This window comes from Ruditapes philippinarum, unplaced genomic scaffold, assembly GCF_026571515.1.
Source record: "Ruditapes philippinarum isolate M1 unplaced genomic scaffold, ASM2657151v2 ctg3068_1_1_1_1, whole genome shotgun sequence".
Lineage (NCBI taxonomy): Eukaryota > Metazoa > Mollusca > Bivalvia > Venerida > Veneridae > Ruditapes > Ruditapes philippinarum.
In genome coordinates, this window is record NW_026853803.1 from 68,378 (window position 1) to 88,463 (window position 20,086).

The window sequence follows — 20,086 nt, forward strand, 5'->3', positions numbered from 1 at the left end:
CTGACAGGGACTTTGGTGGATACTTTCATGCGAGTAAGGTATCCTGCTTGATAACTTCAGGTGGTTCTACCTTAGTACCTGTTCGTGCATGAAATAATGCACCCGAGGTCTTCCTGCAACAGTAAAGATGGAAAATTGCCATATGGCCTATGATGGTGTGAAGTAAAACCCAACAAAAAAAAAAAAAAAAAAAAAAAAAAAAAAAAAAAAGAAAAAAGAAAAAGAAAAACAATAATAAAAACAACAACAACAACAACAACAACAAAAATAAACAGATAAACTCAGATGAATAAGGTTAGTAACGTAGTTTCAGATGTGAATGATACTGTGAACCAATATGACAAGCAAATTAAAACACTAACACTAAAAAACTTGATCTAGAAAGTAGAAATAGAAACAGGAATTTACTTATATACGGATATGAAGAACACAAAATGGATGATTATGACACTGCCAACGATATCTTTTACGATCACCTTTATCTTAATCCGAGCGATTATTATATCGACAATGCAAAACGTTAGGTCAGGTAAAAAACAATCGCCGAGGACAAAAGTCACCTAAGATTACAAAATTGGTAATTTTTCGTTACTCTCATGAAGTTGGTTCAATAAGGGCAAATGCACCAAACCTTGCTGGAATCAGTTATGGCATCGACAGAGATCATCCATATGAGATTGGAACCGCCAGAAAGGCATTGTGGCCCACATATAAGGAGTACCAATCGCAGGTACAAAGTTGTCGTCACAGAGCAGATATACAAATAACTCGCAATCGCAATCGTTATTAAAATCGCCTTTCAAACATTTGTTCAGGCCATCACACCAGTTGTGAACATTGACAGGTAGGCTAAATTAAGTTTTATACAAATTCGATGTCAACAAAAATTCGAAGTCGTTCTTCAAGTGCGCCTGCGCAGAGGGAATTTCCAGCAACTAGTAACACGTCGGCAATCAGCAATCAGTTAGGCAGACGAGGACTCCTCCCACAATTACGCAACATACATCAGCGTCAAATGATCACACAGTTGGCGGGGAATAGGATTTAATTAAACAATTCACGATTTGGATTATTTAATATACAGTGCTTGGAAACCAAATCTATTGATACACTGAAGAGTTCTGAAATAACTGATTTATTCAATAATAATGATATATTGTTCTATGACTAAAACTACGGGACATCAAAGCTAAATGTTTTAAGTTACTGTAGACAATTTTCAACAGTTTGCTTTAGATAGAAAAGAAAAAGGTCTTTTGGTGGTCTAGTTATTTATTTACGTCGTGCCCTTTGTTGAAATGACACATTTGTTTTTGAGAGAGACGATACATATTTGTGGATGAAAATTTGTGGGGAATTATTTAATAGTGATGGTCATTAATTTATTGAGTTGTGTTATATTATCCCATTCACAACTAGCAGGAATCGTTTTGTTGAAACTATTGTATATGATTATTTATTTGATTTTTACAAAGTAAATACATGTATGTGTAGTTTTATGATATAAGGAGACTTAAACTCGAGTTAGGGGTATTAGAATAATGGGTGTAAAATGAAAATTATTCTTTATCAGAAAATAATTCATTACCAGAAGATTATGACATAAATGTTAAACTTCCAAGAAAACTTAAGATAAAAATACTAACAGTAATGGTCTATTATTGATTGACTTTTTGAAACAGACTGGTTACGTATTGCAAACGGTCGGGTGTGTGATGACGAGGGTGCCTTAACTTATATCATCAACATGCTGTAGTGTTGTACATTTTTGTATGTGAGTGAACATTTGTTAAGATTATTTGATAGTTTTAAAACAAACGCATTCATGAGCCAAATACATGTATACTGTCAGATCATTGTATAACAGAATTCTCTTTAAAATCTTTTTATTGGTATGGTAAATGTGAAGACAATGGAAGAAACAAATTTACATGTAATATTAATGATAGTCCTAAGTGATTTTTCTATAAATATGATTTTGACGAAATATATCTTAAAACTCTATTCAAAGTGATGTATTTATAACGCATCTTTTTTAGTGAGAAAGTAAAATTGATAGTGCTACAACACATGTTTAAATTGATGAATGTATAGTTAGTTTTATTCAATATATTGAAAATGTATGTAAACCATTATCCGAAAAATATAGTAACGTTGAAGGTAGTTTTAATAAGTATGGTAATCGAAATTACGACGATGCATTATATAGTAATATATGTGAAAACAATAGAGTAGATTTTTATAAGAAACTTAATGTTTATAGGAAATATAAATCAGAATTTAACAGAATAAATATGGTACAAGCAAGAAATATATACAAAAGGAGCGTCCGAATTTTTCAATATGAGAAAGACAAGATTAGAAAGCTGAAATTAATGTCAGCAGGTTATAGCAATGCCAAATTATTTTGAACAATTTTGAAAGAAAGTAGTTATTAGAAAGGGTCCGAAAGGATTTTCACTTGATTCTTTTACTGATTATTTTAAGCAATTAATAACCTTAATAATAGATTTCTTTTTCATGCAGACGAAGATGGTAAGATTTTACAAATCGTATTTTAGATAACGAGGTAAAAAATAAATTTAATGAACTGGACATACCCTTTACCATGGTTAAATATTACAGGGTATTGTTGACCCGAATTAAGACGGTATTATAAACGAATATTTAGTCTATGGGAAGGATAAATTTAGCTTTACATATTTCAAAATTATTAAGTAAAATTCTTGAAAAAGGTTAACTTCCAGCCTCATGGAGTGAAGGATATATCATTCCTATACATAAAAGGGGTAGCCTAGATCATGTTACAAAAAAGAGGAATAACTCTTTTAGGCGTAGTTGAAAAATTATTTACAAAGTATTATTAACAAACGACTTATTTTACGACTTAAGATTACTTTTACATATGTTGAAGCTCGAGCAAGTTATAGAGCGAAATTAGGAACTGTTGATAATATTTGTGCTCTCAACAGTCTAATTAATCATTTTCATAGTCAAATAAGAAATTATTTTGTGTCTTTGTTGATTTTTCTAGAGCGTTTGACTACTTAGTAAGACCGAATATATGGTATTAATTATTCAATATGTATACGTACCTAAGATTCAGGTGGCTCCTTCAAGGAAACCTGTAACACATTATCAGGACAGGCATAAAAGGCAATTTTTCAGTTATAAATTATATGTCAAGTTTTCTTAGTTTGTCTTCAGAACATGTCTAAAACCTTTTTGATAATCTAATTAAGGCAATCGTATATAAAAATGCTGACGTGTTGGATTTTTACAATGAAAACCAAATTGAAAGGGTGTATAAAATGTTTTCCGAAACCAACATTATGTGTAAAAATAAGCTCACAAAACGATTTTATATATCGCGATCTTGGAAGAACGGACCTACATAGTCTTAGAATTATGTACATTATAAAATATAAGCAGCCATGAAAATAAATAAATAAATAAATAAATTAATAGACTTTAAATGGCATTGAAAGTCAACCTCAAAAGTCAATCTTGGCTTGATGTGATTTAATGAAACTAGGTTTTTATAATGTTTGGCCATGTATGTATGTATGTACGTACGTACGTACGTACGTGTACGTACGTACGTACGTACGTATGTATGTATTCTAGGCTTAATGAGGGTTCATCCGCCCTTTCAGGCACCTAGAGTACGGACCCAGGACATGTCACCATTCATGTCCTTAAATGTTACTATCAACCAAAAGGTGACCTATAAATTTTGAATTCAGTAATTCACTGAATGATACTAAATATGTATGCAAGTCAATTTTATGAATGTTGTTTTTTAAGGATTTTACAGTACTAAGTTAATTTATTAATATATATAATTATTCTTCTAAACGAATTTCAAAACATTCAAGAACATGTTAAATATTTACTGCAAAATTATTTGTAATATTATTATATTAAGAAATCACTAAAATCTATGCGTTCATTTCGCTAAGACGTTAATATCGAAAATAGACTTTTAATCACATCCTAATTACATGAAATGTAAATTTGATATTTTTTTTAACAAATAATGCGAAAACAATAGTGATAAATCTTCATTTGAGCATCAGATTTATGGTATAAAACCACAAAATACTGAGTTACAAGATCGTTAATAAATAAACAGGGTTTTGTTAGTCCAAGGATGGCAAAGTAGGATTGATATCTGAACTAGAGTTACTTTTTATAAGTCTTTAGGCAGTTTTAATTTTCAACCATACTTTAAAATACTTAATGTAACTAAATATAGAAAAATATTATGTAGATTAAAAGTATCCTTACATGGATTAAATATAGGAATAGAACTCTGAGAGAAAATATACTTTGTATATTTTGTAATAAGGAGGAAGATGGATTTCATTTCCTTTTTGAGTGTAGCTTGTATGATTAAATTAGAGATAAATATATAAATAGATACTTCAGCATGTTTAAAACGATAGGACTGTTTTCAACAGAACATGTTAAGGTAATAAGAAATTTACCCGTATATGTATGTAAAGCATTGACATAAGAAGATGTAAATATATTGCCTTTATGTACTACATATTATATAAATTGTATTCGATATTGGTGTAATTTGTTAACCATGCCATCACATAGATATCCAAGGCAATGTTATAACATGTTAAAATCTTTAGATGATGCCGGTAGAAACTGCTGGGCAACCAAAGTTAGAACACTTTTGTATAAATATGGATTCAGTTTTATATGGATAAGTCAAGATGTTGGCGATGTCAATGCCTTTATTACCATGTTTAAAAAAAGAGTTGTTAACTATTGTACACTAGACTGGCAAACAGCTCATGAATCCTCTAGTAGATGCGATCATTATAATAACTTTAAAAGCCTACTTACTGTTGAAAAATATTTAACTATGGATATTCAGTTAAAATATAGAATTGCTATGTCAAAGTTTCGTCTTTCAAATCACAGGCTGAATATTGAATTAGGTAGATATAATAATGTTATAAAAGAAAATCGTATATGTTTCTTTTGCCAACAGTTTAATAATGCTAATGTAATTGATTGTGAGTACCATGCCTTTTTTAATTGTGTTAAATATGATACTGTTAGACAAATGTATTTATTTAGCTGGTATATACATGGAACAGAACTTCAAAATTTCTATGCTCTTTTGTCTTCTCAAAACCCTGACATTGTTTAAAATATATCTATTTACATCTATCAACTTATGAATATAATTAATGATACTTAAGTTTCACAATATACAACTACTTGACATTTTATTATATGTTATACCTAAAGATGTATTTTGGGCCGGAGACCTTTATTTATAAATAAATGATTTGAGTTGAGTTGAGTTGAGTATAGTATTTAGATAGTATATTATGTTACATTGATTTTTTAATACTTACATTGTTTCATAAAGTAATAGCAAATTAGTATACAAGGTTTATAAGAAAATATGTAAAATAATAGGACTGCATATAGTTCGGTTTCGAGTACATAGTGGTTTAACCAAATTCAGTAAGCTTTTGAACGATGGACTGTGGATGGTTGTACTGCGGCGTAATAAAAACTATACATATTCATATTTTCAATCCAACACGCTGACAGAAAGACAACTAATAAGTATGTGTTAAACTTATTTAATAATATTATAACATTTAACTGTTTATTTCATCGTGGCTTTAATTAAAGTCATGGTTTTATTTATGACAGCAAATTGCGTTCAAATCGAATGAGATAATAAAGCATGGAGGACTGCTAGTATTTGTAAATAAGGGATAGTAATAAGTGTATTAGAGGTAAAATATATATGAGTGAGTGCGCGCACGCTCGTGCTTGCTTGTGTATGTACTATCAGGGTAGAAAATTGTTTTATACAAATAATTCCAAAAGTAAGAACATGAATAATTATGTTTAATTTACTTAGTTTATATTTTATATCAATCTTAATAATCATTTAAGATTCAACTAGGAACAAAAACAGATATTTATAAAACAGATACAATTTTAGGAAAACAACTATTCGTTCAATCTAGTCTCAGACACGTTTTTTGTATTATATTTATTTAAAATGCAAGGGAAGTAAGGATGAATAAAATGTATTTAAAACTTGAAAGAGCAGTGTATCCTGTTTTTTGTATCTTACTATTTTTACATATATTTTGATTACTATATTGACAAATTTATTTTGACTAATGCCAATGTTAATTCATATGTTTATATACCAAGATATTATTTTGAGCTAAAATGGCTTTATCAATTGTGTATTGTGATATTTATTAAATAATAAAGCTTTTTCCTCTTCTTTCTGCATACATACACGCACCTAGGCACCACGCACGCACTCACACACGCTCTCTCTCACACACGCACGCACGCACCAATGCACGCACGCACACACACACACACGCACGCACTCACACACACACACACACACACACACAATAAAATTTGTCAATTCATCGTATAATTAATAATTCGGTTTTCCTGATGGTGACAGCATGGCACCCCATTTATTCCTTTACAACATTCCATAGAAATAGAACTATAGTTAATTAATAAAGAATTGTTACCTCCCTTAATATGACAAGAGAAAGGGAAAATCCATTCAATGGATCTACACTATATCAAATGATAGAAAGATTTGGATTTGAATCAGACCGAAATATGTGTGTCACGCAATCACTACAAGTATCCGCGCATAAAGCTAGTACGTGGACAAATCTTAAACAAATTAAATGTATTATAACATTCATACACATCAAATATATTTACATATCTTACTTCAAAATCCCTATTCTATGAGACACATAATTGAACATAAAAATATGATTAACTGCAAAATACACCTGCGATTGTTGTCCGACTTAATATTCACCTGCTGTATTTTACAATTGGCATTAATATATACATGTATATATTAAGAATACCACTTAAATTCATTTTATTCATACAAACTTTATGACCTCAATGTGCTGTCGTTTGTCGGATTTTTAAGTTTCAAATGTACCCACGTAACGCAGTTTCGGACAAAAAGTGACCTCAAAGTGCTTGACGCGCTTTGGGATTGGTAACGCAATATTGGGCCGGATCCCCGGTGTTACAATGTCCCCGGTGCACAGTTTAGTTCTAATCGATCTTTGGATGATAAGTTGCCCTACCAATAAATTTTAGGGAAAGATGTGAGTTGTATGGAATATTAACCTAACGTTTAATGCTTGTAAACCCTCCGCTGTTGTATGCTTGAACCCTTACATTATCTGTTTCATTGTTATAGTTCAATTCGGATCCAATAAGACGAATTTGTGACTTGCTTTCTGCACCGGATATAAACAATTTTAGTTGTGAACCCAACTAGATTTTAGACGCAAAATACTTGGCTACAAACAACTCAGCTGTCATTTAGTCGCGTGATAAATAACTAAACGAAGTAAGCGGTAGGTGTTCAATTGAGAAACCAATAGACGCCATTTTTGGTGTATGTGGCCAGATATTTACTGTGAAAAAGTTCCTTATCTATTAGAAAAAACATACTTAGACATGTGGACCAACAATAAAATATCGCGTATATTATATAAATATTACAAATACATGAGTGATTAAACTACACTTTATTATTGTTAATATAAAGACAAAAATAATGAAAAATTATTCGGTTTCAATTTCCGATTTGGAAATAAGCAGCTGCTAAACACCATCATCTTTTTGAATAATTTTTAGTTCTGTTGCAATTTCTTGCGATAAAGGAATCACATAATTCAGTGTCTAATTTACTTATTTTTGAAATATATCTTTGTCACTGTATGAAATGTATGAATAGTTATTCTTTGAAACTGTTATAACGATTACGTTACAATGACCTTGAATAACCTTGATAGGAACAATATGTTAATCTATCATTGTTTCTTCATTTCTTTTTGTTTCAACAAAAGTCATAATCTTGGACAATGCAGTGTTATTCATTTCACATTCATACAATTTATCGTCTTTGTTAAAGGCCATGTCGATGAATTCAATATTCTTGTAAGCTGGCTTCAGTGGAACCTTCATTTTTGATGATATCGCTGGTAAGCACTTCTCTGTCACAAAATTAAGAAGGATAACTTTAAATGATTCATCCCCTGAAATAAATTTCAGTTAAATAAATTTTTGTCTACTTAAAGTTGCGGATAACCATGTCATGAAGTCTGAAAATTATAAACGTGAATAAGGTTAACTGTTGGTTATCGTATGTTTTTCATAGGTCATCACTATTTTATAAAGCCAATAATAATTAATATCAATGATTCTTTAACATTCGGACTGCAAATAAATAATCGAATTTTATATGATATTCACACAAATGAAGCAACAAAGAATGAACTGTGTCCATATTCAAAATAAAATACAATATTTAACTTACATTTAAACCCGTCAAGTGCACTGTCAACACTTGGTTCAAGTCTTGAAACAGACGGGCATACCAAGAGTAATGGTAGATGCTTCTGTAGTGAGGCTTGTTCTTCTACAATTTGAAACTTTATGACCGTTAATATCTGTGCAAGACATTCGCAAAACATCTTTGTTGAATCAGTTGAAACCTGATGCGGAGTGTACAGTTGAATAGTGTAGCTTATCTCGGCTAAAACAATTAAAGCTTATTAGAGTTGTTCAAGAATGGAGACTTTACATCGAATGGTCCCTATCGTTTGTATACATTATGTGTATAATTTCAAAAATTCAATCTATTTTAAAGAACACAATTTACAAACTTTTTTTTGGCGAATTTTGTAATGGTCTTTTATAATACTTTTAAATGTAAAAAATTCAAAATACAAATTGTAAAGCAATTTTTGCTATTAGTTTCAAAACAATGTAAGATGATATAATTTACCTGAAGGATTATCTTCTTTAAGCATTGTTTTCATAAGCTGAAGTAAATAAGAAAAAAAGAAAACAGTTCGCTACTAATAAATATGCAGTTGCTCAAAAAGTAAATAAAGCATATTGCAGACTTACCCATAATTTGCAGTTAACTAATAGTATATTTCTCGAAGAAATTTTGAAAAAATAGTTCAATCTTATGTTCACATTTTTACAGTGTGGTAATTAGTTGATCAAAACGTCACTTGTTCCTTTCACATGTTTTCGTTTTAAAAATCGAAGTGCTTTTTAGTAAAAATCAGTGTAAAATAAAAAAAAAATAAAAAAAAAAAAATCAAAACAGAAAAGGTTAATAAAGAGGAGAAGGTTTTTCTTCTTAATTACTTATTTGATTTACAAACGAGACGTTTTCATTATCTGTCCAGTAAAATTGCGTAACGCTGTACCTGATAAACTTATATAATAATGAAATATAAGTATAACCACTTAGATCTTCTAATTCATTTGAAATGTTTGTTATATTCAATAACATCATTTCTTGTTTGTTTTTCATTTTGCTATAAAACTTTGCGTGTGTGTGTTCATGACATACAAGGATTGATTAAACAGTTCTTGGCCCGATGTAGTTCCGGTAGTCAGGAACCCATGTAATGGTCTTACTTATCAATAAAATCGCCCTTTAAATCAATGCGTTATGCCCACCTGTAACCCTTCAAACTAGAACTCCCTATTTTGGTCCTCAAAGTACTCATTGACCGCCTCCATGACACCTTCATTGCTTCCAAAACGTCTACGACAAAGCTTGGTTTTCAGTTTCGAAAACAGGTAGAAGTCAGAGGGTGCCAAGTCCGAAGAATATGGGGGATGGGGAAGAATTTGAAAGCCGCAGTCAGCTGCAGCAGCCATCGCAACTTGGGATGTGTGAGTTAGCGCATTGTCGTACAGGAGCAGAACGCGTTGAGTCAATTTGCCTCTCCTTTTAAGTGCGATTTCTTGACGCAGACGTCTCAATGTCTACATATTATGTGCCATTTATGGTACGTTCATGCTCAAGATAGCCAATCATGATTATCGCCTGACTATCCAAAAAAATTGACGCCACCATTTTCCTTGCTGATTGGCGAGGATGCTCCCACTGCTTTCTGTTTTTTTTTTGTATTCTGGATCGCAGAGATGGACCTATGTTTCATCCTGAGTTACGATCCGGTAGATAAAATCAGATTCATCCTTGTAGAGAGACAAAATATATCTTGAAATATCAATCCTTGTCCGTTTCTGGTCGTCAGTCAACTGTTTAGGGACCCATGTAGCGGAAACCTTTGACATGCCATAGACATCAGTTAGGATTGCCTGAACTGAACCCAAGCTTTAACCCACTTCCCTAGCAATGCTTCGCAGGTCACGCCTTCTGGTCGTCAGTCAACTGTCTGGGGACCTATGTAGCGGAAACCTTTGACATGCCATAGACATCAGTCAGAATTGTCTGAACTGAACCAAAGCTTATACCTACTTCCCTAGAAATGTTTCGCATGTCTCGCCTTCTGTCGAACATGACCAGATCGTGCACAACTTCGGCAATTTTATAGCTGGTGACCTTTTTCGGCCGCCCGGGCCGCTCATTATCTCCCAGACCCTCTTAAATTCAGCATCCAATTTTTCACAGTGCTATAGGAAGGGAATCCTTCCCAAAGGTATCCATGAAGTCTTCCTGGATTTCTTTGGGGAAATCCCTTTCTTACAGAGGTACTAATTGACTGCTCTGAGTTCAACTTTCTCCATTTGATCTGAATGACACACCCCTCTACTGATCAAAGCGTGTTTTATGTTACTAAACTGTGTAAAATCGCATGTAACTCTGTCAGTAATCATCAATAAGATATCGGTATCAACGTATCGTTTGTAAATGTCATTGTAGTGGCTAGAAGAAATCGGGCCGAGAATTTTTTGATCATACCTCGTACATATTCATATGTTGCAAAAAAGTCATGCGATGAATTTAATTGAACCCGTAATGAACTTACATTGATGTTATCTATCAGCTTCTGTCTTGCATGTTCATTAACTTTTCCTTTTTTGTTAACAAGACTTGGTGTAGCATCACAACGAGCCTTTTTACTCTACAAGGGAAATAATATTGATCGACAAACGCTTACAAGGTCTAAAAATAACTGCATTTTTATATGATATTAATGGACATGGCCTAGAAGCAAATGCAAACGACAATTTTGAAATGTTTACCATTTTAAATAAGCGTCACAATTGTAACTGGAGTCAATTGATTTTAAAACTAGAGTAAAGAATCACTGCATCAATTGTTTATTAACATCTGAGAAATTTTCGGTTTTCATCTCAAGCAGGACTGAAAAGGCAAAGTTTTTTCCGCCGCAACATGACGTTATAGATAGCGCTTAAGGTGCACTTGGAAATATTAAAACGGAAGCCCCCTTTCCTTTTTTTCAAATTGCATTTACAAGAAGTCACTATTTACTGTACTGTATATATGAAGCATTATTTAAGTTTAAAAATATATCATTAAACTTATTCTAGTAAAAGGAATGTCTCAGACACTTTTCTAATGAATGGTCAGTGGTGAGGAAAATTTAAATTTAACTTCTGTTACAAATCATTAATATTTTCCACGTAAAATCAACACATATACTACCAGTTTTGATGTTGTTAGCTCGTCTGTTAAGAAGGAAGTGTCGTGCTGATATGGTTGCTGCGACCACCTTCGTGCATTTACTTTAACGTAGCCCATAATTCAAATATTTTAAAAGGTACATGAAACTCTTCATATTTGCTTATCATCACAAGGTACAATTGTATGGTAAGAGGCATTACAAAATATAGTTTTAAGTAGAATAAATATAAACCTGTAAATATGTATCATTATGGAACTTGGACTACTTATTTATCAGAACAAAGTACAGTTGTTAGAAAAGGAGCATAATTCTGAAAACACTGAAAACGTATAAGTGAAAATGAAATACACCAGACGATCGTTTAATATATCCATACACAGAATACATGCAGATCATATTTCAGGCAAATTTTGCTTGATGGTATCATTGTAGCTCTTTTCTTTTACGTTAAACTTGTGACAAGATTTTGATTTTAATTACGCAATAAAATTGTGTCGCAAATTTCTCTGAGCATGTCGGAGAAACGTGAAAGTGCTATATTTAAAAAGTATTTACCATTGATATTGCCAAATATTTGCTAGAGTCATTTTCATTTTCAGAATCAAATATTTTTAGTATACTATTATGCTTATTATTCAAACATTGAAAGACAAAACGAAAAACTAGCCCAATTTAGCGGTCACCCAATATTTCCGTAAGCACATCACATGTAATTCCCCAATACTTGAATTAATCTCAATGTCCATATGACAAATTTTTCAAATACAAAACCTGTACCGTGAAGTTTACATGAAGACATACATTTATACGTGTCTCTGCTTCTTTGAAGGTAATTAACGTAAAATACCCCTTTCCCAATCCGAATATGAAGAATTACCCTCGAATTTTATGATTTAGACCTCATATATTAGGTAATTGGAATTAACTGCGAAACTACCTGCTCATTTCTCCCTTCAACAATATTCAGCATTTCATCAAGTATGTTCAGGATACCCTGTTCCTGCAAATATATAAAACAATTTTTGTAACATTTTAAAGTAAATATGTTTATGTAAATAAATGTCCCTGTCAGTGAACTTAACTATAAATTGGGTAGGTACTTTATACAATCACCTTAAATAATAAGGGTTCTCGATAATAAAAAGGAAGTTCATTCATTTTTTTTTAAAATAATATACTAAATCTTACATGTTCTTGCTCTTCCATAATGCTATTCTGTCTGAAAATAAATGTTTAATATAGTTAAATAACAATATAACACATATATATTGAAAGAATTTTGTTGATTGTTTATTTTGTATACTGTGCGTCTGTCATTCTGAGAGAATAAATGAAAATATTTCTTCAAAATGTGACAGATCAAAAAGATATGGGTATTTGCAAAATAACACTTTAAAATGAAACTTGCAAATTGACAATGTGTGTAAAACACTCAATGGAAAATTGCATTATTGGCAACATATCATATTTTCTACGCTTCAATACGTAATAATATTTTACGAATTTACGATATATATTGCTCATTGTATATTATTTCTATGTGATAATGGGTAAGGAAAAGACAAACTACATAAATAATATATTCAAATTACAAAATAAGAATTTCTAAAATCATTTTTTACAGCAACCACAGATATCTTTGTCTATTGAGCTATTTGATACTCTTAATTGGTTACCATTCATTGTCAGATTAAAATATTCAAATTATATGACAGCAAGTGATATGATGGAATTGATGACTTTATCAGACAGTAAAATATACAATCTATATATCAAACTTACGAAATGATATTGTATAGAGACCTTAAATATTATATTAAAAGCACATATTGTTATCATAGCAATTGGAAAGTGTACCTTAAAATATGCGCAATGTTGACACTTTTATTAAAATATCCTTATCTTAAAATGATTAAATAAATGAATGAATGAATGAATGAATATTATAAATCTATGTTTACCAAAATATCAAGAAGTTAAGGAAGAAGTTAATATCTAATGGCGAAATATATATATATATATATATATATATATAGATATATATAAGAAAACCATAGATACTTTTGTTACGTCTTTTTGTAACAATCAATTTTTGGAATAACTGTTTAATTAAAGCCACATTAAATAAAATATGTAAACATATTTGTTCGTCGGTTTAAAACCAAGCATTCTATAGTTTCAATAACATTTTTAACAGTATTGTTGTAAATCTCATTGAAAATGTTCATAAATTATGATTTTAAAAGGTAAACCCCACGGTGACACTAAAGTTAGTATACAAATTGTGATAAAGAACTACTTCACAATGGTAAAATCAATTGTAACCATGTGGATTACATCAGATAGGAGACATTCTTGTGCAAACAAACTTTAACCGTTTTAGTCTTATGGTGCATTACCCCTGTCGTTTACAAAAAAGTAATCATCTCATAAAAGACTGAATTTATATGAAAACAACCGTAATATAATGCGGAAATATACCGTTAAATTCGGACTGCTACTTAAAAAATGTTTGCTAATTTTCTATTGATGTACGGATGACCCAAAGGCTGAGTTTCACGTGCAAATAGAAATTGAACTTCCGATTTCGCCACAATGAAGTTGTAGATTTATGGATAATAAAACTAATTATGGTTGTCTGGACACAAAAAAGAAATGAACGGGAGTCCATATGAAACATGTTTAATTAACGAAATGTAGCTATTTCATTTTTTTCATGAAATTTATTTTATGTAGCTTAACTAATAATAACAATTTCTGGATTTAATAACAAATCATACGTGAACATCTGAAAAACAGTATAAATTTGTTAACACTAGTTAAGATATATTCGTTCTAAAGACCGAATCAAACTCATTGTAAATTTGTTTTGAAAAGATTCAGAAAAACTCGTAATACGAGATGTTAACAGGTTACAAAGATATGGCTCGCAATTTCCGGCTTTCCACCATGAGATAATTATCTCTTTCACCCTTTTTTATGAAGTTTTAAATAATATTGTTAATATGTACTTAAATTAAATGATTTTGATTTGTTTACTTCTTACTGCATATGTCAAAAAGGTACAGAATACAAAAGGTGAAACCATGACTGCATTTTGCTATTTTTATGAAGATTTTTTTATTGTTTGTTAATGTAGTTTGTCATTTGTTCATTACTTTTTTACTTTCATTTGATAATTTCTGTAAACTCCTTCTAGAATCACACTCAACTTAATTGACCTCAACTGGATTATCATTCAATATTCGATCAAAAGGTGGTACTTGGATAATAAATTAATTTTTATTGTATTTTTACAGATAAGATTCAGTAAATAACACTTAAAACACTATTAACCTTAATTTAGTTTGTAATGACCGGATGTCAATGTCATAAATTAACAGTTGACAAGATTTTAAAAAAATGTGTCAGAAGATATTTCATAGTTTAAATCTCTACGTTTTATGAACTTTAATTTAAGAAAAAATTGGGATGAGAGCGACAATCTCGAGGGATTTAATTAGTTATCTGCCATTTTACTTCATTTCAAGGGCAAATAACTGTAAGATAAGTTTGAATCTTTTGGGTTACTTTATCCTTTTTTCTTGGTCCAAATAAAAGATTTCATAGTCTGGAATTCTACTTATTAACTATAAAGTTATGTCTGTTAGGGAACATGGCAACGTTTGTAAGAATATACAAATGTTTTGTACCATTCGCTGAATTTTTGCTGAATTTTTGCACAATTATCCTGAGGTCAGTTATATATTAAATCATTGGAATAGCTTAGCTTATTTGCGAGTTACTTCCTCTAGAAATCATTTCTATGAGACAATTTCATTTTGAGTATATTTCAGCATGACAAATGAAGCGGACGCTTTAAACACTGTTATCTATAAGGCTTAGTGTCAATTTTTAACAGGTGGTCTTGTTGATACTTTTAATAGATTATTTTAGTGCTGTTATGTTTTTAAAAATATATTCATAAAAAATAAATATAGTGGCTATCTTGGATTTTTGAGGCTATATTGGATTTGCACAACACTGATCCAAGGCTTAAATGACAAGAATTTTATCTATCAACATCTGATCCAAGTTTCATGCTTTTCAAAGAGATACACAAATCATTCGCCCTATTTTATGCACATATTTCTCGGACTAGCGGAAAGGACCTTTAATCAGTACGCTGGGATATTATAGGCTCGTCGGGGAAGGTCGTCCAAAATAGCTAATAAAGATTATGTGTGCGGAAAACATACGAATTGTTTTTGTTTGTCTTTATTTGCCAAATTTCTTTAAGAAAGACAAGAATATCTTATCGCATTTTGTCTAATATGAGTCGATATCCTTTAAAACAGTTTTGAAGCAAACAGTCGTCGTCTGCTTGACATTATTTTACGAAAGAGACCTAATATCTTCGGAGATATAAAATCTGTAAACTAGAATAAACGGACCAACATGGTGTCTATGTCTCATCACGTTTTACACGTAGTAATTACAAATCATAATTTACAATATTTTGCTATATAACGCTTGTATATTATATATATGTATATGTTAGCGCACATTGAATATTTTACTGTTATTTCATATAAATACATATAAATGGGCCTAGATCCTATAAAAAATAAGAAATTCTAAAGTCGAATAAAAGAGCACGTCTTGATTTATTTTGAGATAAAATATGTATTTTGATACCATAATACATGCACGAAGAGACATTTCAAACTAGTATGTAACAGGTAATTTCATATTTTTCTAATATACGGCCGTTTTATCCGTAAAATACGAAACGAGTAAAACATTTCTGCAATATTTTATGTTTAACGATTTCCAATTGTCAGTCATATGCGGAATTAAACAATATATAACCGTATTTTATGTTTCCAGTATTATACCCGTATATTTTTGTCATACGAAATCCCGTATACTCCCATATATCTATTTCTGGTCTCAACCCGGTACGGAATTAGACCCAACCCGTTGTTGTCTAGAAAGAAGTTCTTTAAAATTTTTAAGTGGCCCAATTTAAGTCATCTCTTGTTTGATTGGTCATAATCAAAGTGTATTTATTACATGTGTGTAGTTTTTGTGTGTTATATAATGACTTTCAAAGTTTTTTTGTGTATTCTCCAGGAACTCATTTGTTGGCGGAAGGATTAAAGATGCATTACCCACCAGCAGTCAGGAGTTTTTAAAGTTGTGAATTTAAACAGTGTTACAACAGAATGAAGATTTCGGAAAAAAGTAGATGGCTTACCTATTATATTTTAGGTCTCATTGGACTAAGATAGTGTTAATGTTTAAAGTTGAAGACAGTATATAATTCACCAAGAACAGTGAAATCCAGAATTAAGCCTCAAATGTGACTGATTTACTATAGAACAAAGAATACGAAAATTCACCGGGCCGAGTCCTTCTGCATAGGTTCTCGATACTTTGAAACTAACGCCCTAATGGCCCAGTGGTAAGTATGCTAGCATAGCAATCGCAAAGTGTTTAGTCTGAATCCCCAACATTTTTTCATTAGTGGATGAATCATTGGTGTCTTTTCAATAAAACGTTTTTGATATATAGATGTCTTAGTAAATTTTTATTTTTTCTGTTCACGCAGTCGAACACAGGATGATTAAAGGGAGACAAAGGTAAACTTTTCATTTCTTTGATTTGAATGTTTCTTTCAATATTCTATAAATGAATACACTAAGCAGTAACAGGAAAAAACTTATCTGATTTTGAAGAATGAAACGGTGGTTTCCTGACTGACCGACGATTTTAAGATTTCACATTATTTGTCACTTTGAACTCTGGAAACGTTTAAGTACCTATTAAATGAATGACTAAGACTTATTTCAATCTAACATATATCCACAATATCTGTCATTGTAATTTCCAGAGGTTTTTTTTATCGTTACATGACTTGTTTTAAAACTACTCGGTGACAATGTCAGCGTATTAATTTCGTTCAAAATATAAAGAAATAAATTACGCTTCAAGACCAACTTATATAGTTTTTATGCAGAAATTCCTGCTAGGATTTTTAAAAATGTCATTTTAGCATGATTTGAGTAAATTAGATCAATTTAATATGTTTGTCATTCATTTGCCTTAGTATCCCTTTAAGAAACATAAAGCTGATTTGTGCCATTCGTGTTTTCGCCCCGCGACCCCGCCAAGCAAAAAGTAGAAAATTAACAAGTTACAACGGCGGGGTCGCGGGACGAAAACACGGTAATTATTGAGGGCGCGGGACTAAGTTTAATAAATAAATCTTTGCACCGCGGGGGTGCGGGGCGGGATTAAAGAAATAAACCGGGGGCGCGGAGCGAAAACACGCTTATTAGAGTGGGCGCGCGGCGAATTTTTATTTAAATAAACTCCGTCCTGAGCCCCGCTTATAAGCTTGTTTTCGTCCCACACCCCGCCGTTTTATTTCTTAAATCTCCCTCCCCCAGCGCCCTCGCTAATTTGCTTGTTTTCGCTCCGCGCCCCCTCCATTTTAAGTTGTTAATTGTCGACTTTTAGCTTGGCGTGGTCGCAGAACGAAAACACGCTTTAGCGTGTATTCGTCCCGCGACCCCGCCGTTTTATTTCTTAAATCTTGCTCCGCGCACCCGCGGGATGAAGTAATGTTTATTTAACTTCGCCCCGCGCCCTCGCTAATTTGCGTGTTTTCGCTCCGCGCCCCGCCATTTTTCAGTTGATATTAACGACTTTTCGCTTGGCGGGGTCGCGGGACGAAAACACGCTAATTAGCGGGGGCGCGCGGTGCGAAGTTTTATTTATTAAACTACGCACCGCGCCCTTGCTAACTAGCGTGTTTTCGCTCCGCGCTCCGGCCAATTTAACTTTTTAATTTTCGACTTTTCGCTTGGCGGGGTCTCGGGATAAAAAACACGAATGGTACAAATCAGCCACACTAGATAATAGTACAATATACGCAAATTGAGCGTGTGAACTCTAGTAGGAATACTTAAGATTGCTTAAAGCAAAGTCCTTTGTAAGATCCACTTTGAATATATCGATTGCTTGTTATTCTTCACATCATTTTGTTTGATAAGCACAAACTTGTTTCTGTGCTTAGGTAAAAATATAGTTACTTATTCCCTTTTTATATTGATTTATAACTGGTTAAAACTGGTTAAAACTAGTTACTAGTATATCTGCGAAGTCATGCACGCGTTTGACTTTTGTTAACATTTAGTACATGTTAACGACACTTTAGTCAAAAATCCTAGCGATAATAAATCAGACTAAAGTACGTCCATGAGTGTAGTTCAGGGTTTTGGTAACATGAATTATCATGTGTAAATGTGATATGGGACAATAAAAGATAATTGTTTTGTCTTCTTCCAACAACAAAGTTTGAACATTGCCATATGACCTTTACTGTTACGGTATAACAGAAACCCCAATCAAACAAAACAGAAATTAAACGTGAGAACTAGAATCGGGGCAGATCCTGTTTCCCATATTCAAAAGCGCACCGCATTTGAATACGGCAAAGCTGAACTTGTTTTTTCATTGGGTTGTACGTCACACCGGCACAGTATAGGCCATATGGCAACGTTCCAGCTTAAATGGTGGAAAAAGCCTTCGGTTTTCCTTCCGTTAATCATTTCAAGCACGAATGGGCACCTGAGTAGAACCAACGACGTTCTGTAAACTACCTTGATAGCTTCTCACATGAAAAAATCTAATGTCGCTGTCGGGACGCGAACCCACAGCGGTAAGGGGCAACTGGTTTGACGACAACGACCTTAACAACTTGACCACGGAGACCCTACGGCAAAGCTGATGCCACGTTTGAATATGTCGAAATAATTTGTAACTTGTGTAAAAGGATGATAGTTGGTTTTGATGTTTATTTTATATAATTATTTTGTTGTTTGTACTGCATTTGAAGTTAAAAATTGACCAATATTGTGGAGAATAATATGTATTTCGTCGATCGACAAAATGATCACATGAATATATTGAAAATCGAAAAATATGCAATGTGATTAGTGGATGAGCTAGCGTTTTTACCATTGAACACTTTTATCTTGTGTATTTTATAACAGTTGAAGTCTATTTTTTTCTTTTCAAAACACTTTATATTAAGTTTCTTGACATATATTAAAAATATATGTGCTGGAATTGAGAAATATACCTTTACTTAGAATCTTAAGGCGTTTGGAACACCACACAAAAATGTCTGTGATTTGATACGTGAAAAACGTGATCCTTCAAGACATTAACACTGTCATGTATTAAACAAAACACCTTGCTTTTATCATTTTGAATTCATACTTAGTACAATTTTTTCCTTGTACTTGCACCAATATACGTATTGTCTTCTAACTTATATTAACTTAACAATTCCCTGCAATTACAAGTTGATCTTGAATTTCATATTTTAGTTTAAACATTTTTCCGTTTGCGCATAGATTAATAACTCAGAACGTATCAAAACCGAAAATCTAAAATCAATGTTTTTTATACTTACGTGTCGTACCCAGTTATTGAGTACGAATCAGTTAACCTGTATAAGAAACACAAACATTTAATTATGGTGTTAACTTCAAAATAAAACAAAACAAAAACTATAACTTATCCACTTACTTCTAAAGCCTCTTTAGTAC

The 20,086-nt window shown here is 32.0% G+C and overlaps 1 protein-coding gene across 1 annotated transcript; it reads right to left on the reverse strand.

Moving 5' to 3' along the window:
- Positions 1-7,561: 7,561 nt before the first annotated feature.
- LOC132737966 (uncharacterized) lies at positions 7,562-12,703 on the reverse strand. Its single transcript, XM_060725360.1, has 6 exons — positions 12,672-12,703; positions 12,421-12,483; positions 10,863-10,958; positions 8,852-8,888; positions 8,381-8,599; positions 7,562-8,099 (listed from the first exon to the last, which is right to left on the reverse strand). The coding sequence occupies exons 1-6, from the start codon at positions 12,687-12,689 to the stop codon at positions 7,867-7,869; spliced, it is 666 nt and encodes a 221-aa protein (XP_060581343.1). The 5' UTR covers positions 12,690-12,703; the 3' UTR covers positions 7,562-7,866.
- Positions 12,704-20,086: the final 7,383 nt, after the last annotated feature.